The 9,911-nt window shown below is 33.3% G+C and overlaps 1 protein-coding gene across 1 annotated transcript in view; it reads left to right on the top strand.

The window, feature by feature from the left end:
* The window catches only part of LOC112211174 (uncharacterized), a 13,565-nt gene extending 12,384 nt beyond the window's left edge, over positions 1 to 1,181 (top strand). The window contains exon 3 of the mRNA XM_067049924.1: positions 467 to 1,181. Within this exon, the coding sequence (XP_066906025.1) occupies positions 467 to 1,127 (661 nt within the window). The 3' untranslated portion in view covers positions 1,128 to 1,181. The remainder of the gene's footprint in view (positions 1 to 466) is intronic.
* Positions 1,182 to 9,911: the final 8,730 nt, after the last annotated feature.

The following is a 9,911-nucleotide window of genomic DNA, read 5'->3' as shown; positions in this document are numbered from 1 at the left end:
TCTCCTCATTTATCATCCACGGTCAACTATCTCTCATAATTATATTATTAATACTAATAGTAATACTATTGTAGTAGTAGATATTATAAATACTAAGAATTTTTATGTGAGGTAGGTCATTAATGCTCTAGTAGGAATATGTCTTAAGCCAATTAATATTTATTTACTCTTAGGATTTATATTTGAGAATCCTCAATGCTGGGTGTTCCAAGGTACCATCACGAAAATTCCATCATAAATTACAGACTGGAAAAAATAATGACTAATAACTCATGTTTATCTGATCTGATTAAGACTTTAATAAATAATTAACAAGGTTCGTTGAGTGCTCATTGTCGGTATGTTATTTACGCAAGTGGCTGCTTCACCGGCTGACTAACATCGGTTACAACATTGCGATCTGGTGGGGCGGTGCATATATAGTCCAAGACTCCATGTCTTAGCCACAAATCAAAATGTTCTGCAGAAGTACAATTATCTTTGCCTTCCTCGGCCTGGCATTGGCTTTCGAAGGAAAACTTTCCGATGAGGTGCTCTCTCGTGACAGAAGATCGGCACCTTACCATGGCCCTGCTGCGCCACTCAACCACGACGGTACCGTAGCCCTTACTCCTGAAGTACACCATGCTAGGGCAGCGCACCATGCTGCATTTGCTGCAGAGTTCAAGCGACTCCATGAAGCAGACAGTCTGGCTGCAGCTCATCCTGACTACACTTCTCCTCCTGATCACGGCTGGAACCAAGAAGTCTACGCCTCGGGATACTCTGGACAAGGATCCTATTCCGCTGGACACTACGGGCAAGGAGCTGCCTATTCTTCAGCTGATTATAATCTAGGACCTTCATACTCCTCAGGACACTACAGCCAAGGACCTTCGTACTCCTCAGAACACTACAACCAAGGACCATCATACTCCTCAGGACACTACAGCCAAGGATCGTCCTACAAGTACAACCCAGAGGCTCACATTCCTGCCCCTCTTAACCCCGATGGAACAGTAGCCCAGACTGCTGCCTACAATGCAATCGCATCCTATAACGCCGCAGAATATGCAAAGGCCATCCACAGACTGAAACATGAGATTCCACACTTTCAGCAGAGTGCTGCTCATAATTACCACTATTAAAATATTTTAGTACATTTCCTTGTGATAATTTTCTATTAAATAACTTGCATCAATCTTTCAACTCTTTCATTAAGTAACGAACGGTTTAACCCCACGGCCCCTATTTTTCAATTGCCAATAATTTGATAGCCCTACAAGTAAATATATCTGTTTGAGATCTGAGAACAACAGCAAACAATTAGGAGAATATTATTCAACAAAATTATAATACTCAAAATAGCAGAGTTGGGCAAATATTATTCGATTCACGAGAGACGAATTCTTTTCAATTCCTGATTTTCCAACTCGATTATTCAATTATTCGTACAAAAACATATGATTAACCATCCAAATACTTTTGTATTCGTCATTATTTTACATGAATAATCAATTATTCAAGGAAAACAATTCGAATAACCATTTAAGTACTTTTGTATTCATCAATTTTATGGATGAATAATCTGTTATTATAAAAAATTAAGCGACTAACCATCCGGACACATTTGTATTCGTTTACTCGTAAAAACGACATTTTTTGTCTTACAGGCTTATGGCGGTACATATATATATATTTTTTTACTTTTCTGATCTCTAATATATTAGGGTTCTGTTATATGTTTCTTAATACGTGGAACACGAAAATTTTCATGGTCGCGTATGGATATATTTTAACTATTCTGTTTTCTAACATATGAGGGTTCTCTTGTATGTTTATATTGTATAGTATAACAATTATGATAGCTGAATGACTAATAATAATTTCCTCATTAAGATTTTCACAATACCACAAGCAGAGATTGAACTATGGGCTTCCTTGTTAACTAAGGAGAAGGTTAGTACTCATGCAGACAATGAAGAAATTTTTGGTCTCAGAATACAAAATTTTCATTAGTAATTGATAGTACCAGACTCTAGTAGAAAAAAAAAACAATGTTATTTCATACTATTTTTTAATTAATTTAATGAAAACAATATATAATTACTATTAAAAATTGATATGTCTGTAAGGGGAATACAAAATGGCCGTCGTTTGAAAACGGGATAATTTAGATTAGAATAAATTTGTTAAAATATGATCCCTAATAAGGATGTTCAATCGTTCCCGAGATATAATTTCTCAAAATGTTGGCTCAAACAAAAAAAGTGCGTAATATTACTATTTGAGTTTAATTTGACCGCACCCGGACCAAATTTCATGTATAAAAAATCTAATTGTAATTCGATTATTATTTTATTCCACTAATTTTTTATTCGTATAATTTTGTATTTCACTAATTTTTCATTCGACTAATTTTATTGAAATAATATTTCAAATATTCGAGTACAAGAGTATTCGGATTGTTTAGTCGTATTTTTATTCGAATAAAAATGTTATTCGTCTCTGGTCAATCGAAATCGAATTTATTCGTCTCTCGTCAATCGAATACAAACTTCGAATAAAAATCTATTCGTCTCTCGTCAATTCAATGCAAACTTCGAATAAAAATATTTTCGTCTCTTGTCAATTCAATGCAAACTTCGAATAAAAATGTTTTCTCTTGTCAATTCAATGCAAACTTCGAATAAAAATGTTTTCGTCTCTTGTCAATTCAATGCAAACTTCGAATAAAAATGTTTTCGTCTCTCGTCAATTCAATGCAAACTTCGAATAAAAATGTTTTCGTCTCTCGTCAATTCAATGCAAACTTCGAATAAAATTTTTTTCGTCTCTCGTCAATTCAATGCAAACTTCGAATAAAAATTTATTCGTCCCTCGTCAATCGAATACTTTTTGCCCAACTCTCCAAAATAGTTTGTTAGCGCTATAAAGAAAGGTCATTTTTCGAAATGTTTTAGAGTAAGCAAAAAAGTAGCAGATTGTGATGATATCCCAGTAAGTAGGGAATGTAATTATCAAGGCCCCAACCTGAGGTGGAAAATATCCGTCGGAGATTTGTTTATCTCAAGCGTGCAGAGCGAGCGGACGCAGACGGTTGAATGCCATTAGGGAATTTTCTCTTGGTTGCTTAGGTGACCTTCTCCGTCATATGTAACTTACTTTTTACATGGGTACTTGTTTACCATCTCTCATACATTACTCTTCACCAGACTGTATGTCGATAACTATTTAGATTATTTTATGATTAATAACCGTCTTTTAAGAGGGAAAATTTCACGCTTACTTATTTCCCACTTTAGTTAAATATAAGGTTATAATACAGGATATTTTTAGAAGCAGTTTCTAACACATTTACTTTGTCAGTGGGGTAAACAACGCCCGATATATTCCTCACACTAAGGCCAATTTCTTCCAGGCTTGATTTGTGAATATAATAAACCACCCAAGCCTGGCTTCTTCATTACCTGGTAATCATCGTAGGCTTCTGAAAAGATGATGTCCTCGAGATCTTTTAGAAATGTTATTGAAGATCAATGAATGGATTGATTCTTCAGCCCGTATTAGTTATACAATGACATGATGCAACTTCAAATTTACTTGTTGTATTTATTTTTAATATAGTTTTAAAAATCAATCAATAAATAAAAATGAAATAACATTTATTACGCTTAACAACATTTCAAAATTTTTATCACTATCAAGTCATACAATGTCTTTACATTAATTTAACCCTATTCCCATATTAATAAAATTCTTTTATTTTTAAATTTGCGCTCCTTAATTTAATTATGGAACCGTAAAATAGAAAAATAATGAAATCCTCTAGAAAAAATTATTTGCACTCTTCCGATAATTTTTTTATTTTGAGAATAAATATAAATTTAATATTTCATAAAAAGTCCATTGGCATTAATAATTTCCTGCAGACGTCTGGGCATGGAGTGGGCTAAGTAATTAACCAAAAGACTTAGTAAAAGAGCCCAAGAGGAGAAAAAAGGCAATTATTTCACCCCAATTTTTGATTACTTTGATGAAAACTATGTATAATTAATAGTCAAAATTGATGAGTCTGCCAAGTATAGGTAGGGGGAATAAAAAATGGTGGCTGTTTGAAAGCGATAAAAAATTTAATTTTTCATTCGGAGCTCTATATCTTAAAAAGTAGGTCCAACACAAGAAAACCTAAGAGAACGTCATATAAAGATGAGCAAATTTGCTAAAATATGAGCACTAAAAGAGTTATTAACAATAAATAGTTATCGAGATATGGCTTTTTAAAAAGCAACATTTCATAAAAATGTTGCATTGGATGTACTGAAAGATCGGTAGTTAGTGAATTTATTTTGAAAAATCGATATCTCAAAAACCATTTGACGTACAGATTTCTATTAGCACTCAAATCAAAGGTAGTTTAATGAGCTATAAAATAGTTTATAATGTTTATCTTCGTAGGAGCAATAGTTTTCATGAAATTTGCTGAATGAAATTACAAATTGATTTATAGTTGTTCGGACAAATTTTGATTTTCCAAATTTATATTCATATGTGAATATCATAAAAACAACTACCCCTACGAAGATAAGAGTCATAAACTACATTATAGTAAGTTAAATTTCCTTTATTTTGAATGTTGGCAGACATATGTGCATCTTATGAAACTAGAGATATATTTTTTCAAAAATCCAACATTTTAAACGGACAACTATAAATTAACTTTTTGTGAGTTTATTTTGTCAAATATCATGAAAACTACTAGTCCTACAAAGATAAACATTATTATCTATTTTATAGTAAATTTAATTAGCTTTAATTTGAGCGCTGGCAGATATCTGTACGTCAAATGGTTTCTGAAATGATTTTTGTCATAAATCAAACTTATTGTCCGAACAACTATAAATAAATTTATTTTAGCATATATCTTGAAAACTGTTACTCCTACGACGATAAACGTCATAAACTACTTTATAGTTTGCGTATATCGTATATTGAGTGCTAATAGACATCTGTACGTCACATAGTTTCTGAGATATAAATCTCTCAAAATAAATTAAATAACTACTAATCTTTCAGTAGATTTTTAAGAAATTTTGCTTTTTAAAAAGCTGTATCTCAAGAAATACTCGACGTAAATAGCTCTTTTAAGATTAATATTTCAGCAAATTTACTCTTCTTTAAATAATGTGCTCTTAGGTTTTCTAGTGTTGTTGGTAGATTTTAAGATATAGAGCTCCGAATAAAAATTAGTGTTTTTCAAGGTTTCGAAACAGCCGACATTTTTTATTCCCCCTATCTATACTTGGCAGACTCATCAATTTTGACTAGTAATTATGCATAGTTTTCATTAAAGTAATAAAAAATTGGGGTAAGATAACTGCCTTTTTTTTCTTCCCGGCTCTAGTACTAATTGTTTTCCATTCTTGGACCAGTACTTGATTGTGTCCCATTCTTGGACCAGTACTTGATTGTTTCCCATTCTTGGACCAGTACTTGACTGTTTCCCATTCTTGGACCAGTACTTGATTGTTTCCCATTTTTGGACCAGTACTTGATTGTTTTCCATTCTTGGACCAGTTCTTGATTGTTTTCCATTCTTGGACCAGTACTTGATTGTTTCCGATTCTTGGACCAGTTCTTGATTGTTTCCCATTCTTGGACCAGTACTTGACTGTTTCCTATTCTTGGACCAGTACTTGAATGTTTCCCATTCTTGGACCAGTTCTTGATTGTTTCCCATTCTTGGACGAGTACTTGTTTCAAAGCTGCCTTCCAGTGATGTGATGCTTTCTCACATTCTGATGTAAGATGTGCCATAAAATTTCTATATTTATGTCTGGTGGTTGAGTTGGGGTGTGCAACTGCCTTCGCACATTAAATATCAACCATCCCTTGGTTTTGGTGGCAGTGTTTTGGATCGTTGTCCTACTGGAACACATATTGTGATATGTATGAGAGGCACCAGCTGGAGTTTTTTAACTTAAAATAATTTCTTTTGTCGGCATGCCAAAGATACCGCCGGACATATGCAAATATCCGTCGGCTACAGATCTAAAGAAATGTACAGAGGCATATAGATAACAGAGGTTATGCACCTTCTGGGACACGGTCAACTGTGTAGGCAGAGTTAAACAAACAAACAGCCCTTATCTTGCACGTGGCCAGTTTAGACATTAGAAAGTACAGGGAAATAGCCGCCGTAATTGATAACAAATAAACACCCCTTATCTCACACGGGGCCTCTCTAAAAACCTCGGGAAAAATAAAGTAAGCCGCTAGAAGCCGGCTTTCTTCAAAGAAGAAACTTTTAAAGATGAAAGGTAGGATTTTCGTCGAAGATCATCGGACCTTCTCACCCCCTCTGAAAATAGAGGAACCAATCAGAGGACAGAAATCAATAGAAGGAGGAGTCAGAAGGAGAGGGGAGAAAATTAACAAAAAGGGAGAAAAAAAGAGTTTTTGAGAACAGAGTTTGGTGGAGACTCTCAAGAGGAGTTTGAAGGAGCTCACCGTTGAAGACAGTCGGAGTCGAGGTGGACAGAGTTGGGGAAGAGTCTCAGGGGACATAGCCTGAGAGAGCTGGACGGAAGAGACAGAGTTTGAGGGAAGCTGAGAGAAGAGAACAGTCTGACAGAGGAAGACGGTCTGGGAGATCAGCGGCAGCCGGGAGGCCATATGGACGCTTTTCCACGACAACCGCCAATCCTACCCATGTACCGAAACAAGTAAGACCTTTTCTGTTGTTATTTGAATGGCAAGGATAGAATTAATAACTTAGAGTCAGTATAAATATCAAATATCCCAACTGGTACTTCTCAATTCATTATCTTATAATCAAAGTATAAGGAAACAAGTCTACCATGCTCTCTCATAATAGTATTCTTGATAATGTGTATATAATTGTAAATATAAAACATGTAACGAGGACTTTACTTTATAATTAATAATCCCTGCATGCCACCTCATATATAATAGCATAGTAAATTGGTGAACACGATACCGTTGGAAAGGAACTCCAATGATTAATTATGATATTCATATCTAGCATATCACGGCGAAGGGGTCCAGCCAGATGGTGCTAGTGGTTGAATTATTTCCCTATATGTCATAAGTTTTATGAAAAATGGGTGTGCAAATACTTTTTTTCACCACTGTATTTGATAAAATATTTATTGTTGAATGGTTAAATGAATATAGAGGGACTGTATGACCTAGTAGGTCTAAAAATACTAGAACTTTGGTTAGTGTAATATGATGTTATCATCGCATGCATTAGGAAAAATGTCTACAATATTAAAAAATAACTTGTTAGTAGCTAAATAAAGAATAAATTAATTAAATATTTTACGAATAATATTTAGTATTAATTATTATTCATTATTGAAATGTAATAATAACTGTTTTGATTTATTTATCACTCATATGTTCAACTGGAGTATGATTGACTAAATCACCATTTTTAAGATTTTGTTATAGAGAATCTTCCCATTTTTAACTTCTGTATACATCTACCTCTGTTGACTTGCTCTTTATCGACTAATTGAATGCAGAAATTAAAAAGGTAATAATGTGAAAAAAAATCAAAAGTTCAACATTTTATTCTATGCCCAGTAAAGCAGCTACAGAGATAAAATAGAATTCAACTTATTGACTTATTGATGAAAAGATAGCTGACCGTGGATAAAATATATGAGGAGAAGATGGTTGGGGGAGGGGTGTGGTTAGTAAATAACACAAATAAGTTAGAATTACTCATTTAATAGTGCCAACGTTTCGTCCAAAATTTCTAGCCTTCATTAGGGCTTAAAGCAAAGAACAAGATAAAAACCAATGAATACAAAAAAATAAAAAAGAAGAAAATATAAACAGAATGACATATAGTAAATAATTGTACAGAATGAAATTAATAAAAATAAAGGGATAAAAGAAGTAGAAAATAAAATGTATATGTAGGTAATTGAACAAGTAAGTAAAACTAACATAATCAAGGAAATAAAAAATTAAAGTTATATAATGCGAAGGAACATAAACATTTTAGTTTATTGATAATTTAATATTAGATTTATTGTTAATTTAATATGTTATTTATTGTTTTTAATATTGGATACCATTAGCACAATATGTCAACTTATCCAGTGCAAAAAAGTTTGAGACTTGATTACAATAAAGAAAATTAATATGTAAATTATATTCATAATTAGGTAACTGACCTGCCTCAGTAATCAAGTAATCCTAGCGGATTTTATGTAAACTATCATAAGAAGGTTATAAGAAATGTTTGTTTGTTATTTTCAAGCAGTGCTGCTGATTTTCAGGTATTTCGGGTAAAATGGATTTACCTTATAAATAAAGGTGTGCCAGAGTAGTCCTTCGACTAGTTTTGTTAGTTAATCATTAGAGACCTTTTCTATTACCAGCAGGTTATTATTTTGCCTTAAATATGGAATTTTAGGGACAAAGGCGTACCTAGACCATTTGGGGCCCATGACATATTTCTTTTTGGGGCCCGGGGTTGATTTATTTTTGAGGCATGGAATGAATATAATTTTGGGTCTTGAGTGGATTTGTTTGTGGGGCTCAAGTTAGATTTATATTTGAGGCCCGAGGTGGAATCATTTTTTGGCCCGGAGTTGATACAATTTTTTCTTCGATTTCCTGTCCAACACCTTAACTGTTGATCAGGTTAGAAGAAATCTTGTATAGAAATAATCAAAACAAAAACAATACATAAAAATGATATTTTCCCACCTATCGTCATTACATTTGGTAAGGCTAATATGCCAAGAGGTTAATATTTGCGAAAGTTAATTGTCCAGAGGTATCCATATGACAGTTAACACGACTGTTAGTCCACTGACATTACTTGTACTATCAACTATTACGTCAGACTCAGTTTATATCAATGCTGTCATGACAGTAAAGCTGTTATGACTGTATCTATCAAACAGTTACACCATGATGGTGGCTGTAACATTGGTCGCAATAACTGAAAATGTACGATTGCTCACTGTCAAGGCATATACATGTGATAGTTAACGTGGAAGTTGCTTCATTGCATCACTTATACTATCAACTATCGCAGCAGAGCTAATGCTACGGAACAATAATGGCTGTAACAATCATACAGCAGTTATAAAGAGCGGGTAAAGTGGCGGGTATTTTTAAGGCGCTGAGCAGGTATTTTTTGGTCGAGTGAATCGGCAGAACTGTTTTCAAGTAATTAGCCTTTGGCTTAAAAATTTAAGTTTGTTAAGATCCTTTCAATCACTTGTAATAGTTCTCTGTCATATTCGTTAAAACTGTGGGGAAAAAACTATGTTTCTAATTTGATGTATTTTACTTAGTACTTCTGTTATAGCTCTATAGCCTTTTATTTATAATAAACTATTGTTTTATCAATCGTCTAACTGTCCACTCTCTTCAGAATTACAAATATACGTTATCACATAGCTTTCTTAAATAAAATGTTCACTAAAGGTTTTAAATAAATAACATATAAGTTTAGATTTTTATTAATGATAAAAATTAAGAAAAAAAAAAAGTTGATATGAAATTATAAATTGAAAATGCAGCACACTGTAACACTATCAAGAAAAAAATATAATATTTTTAAAAGCCCACTTGAAAAACCTTGTTGATTTTTATAACAAAATCAGGAATATCGTTCAATATATTAGCATACAAAATACAATTTAATGTTTAAAACACAACTATATGAAAACTCTTTGTAGAAAAGTAAATGAAGACGCAGGGTATTTACTTGACCATTGACTGTGGACAATGTAGATGTCACTCGACACCGCCTTTTGACTTCAGGTAATTTTTTAACTCCTGATTGTTTGTATAGCCTAAAGCCGTCTGCCCAGTTGTATCCCTTTCATTGAGAGGTGCTCCTCGGTCAACGAGGAGTTTAACAACGTCCGAATGGTTTC

Source organism: Halyomorpha halys, unplaced genomic scaffold, assembly GCF_000696795.3.
Source record: "Halyomorpha halys isolate HHAL.00 unplaced genomic scaffold, Hhal_1.1 Scaffold21.1, whole genome shotgun sequence".
Classification (NCBI taxonomy): Eukaryota; Metazoa; Arthropoda; class Insecta; order Hemiptera; family Pentatomidae; genus Halyomorpha; species Halyomorpha halys.
The sequence above is the reverse complement of the archived record's forward strand: the minus strand, read 5'-3'. Positions and strand labels throughout refer to the sequence as shown.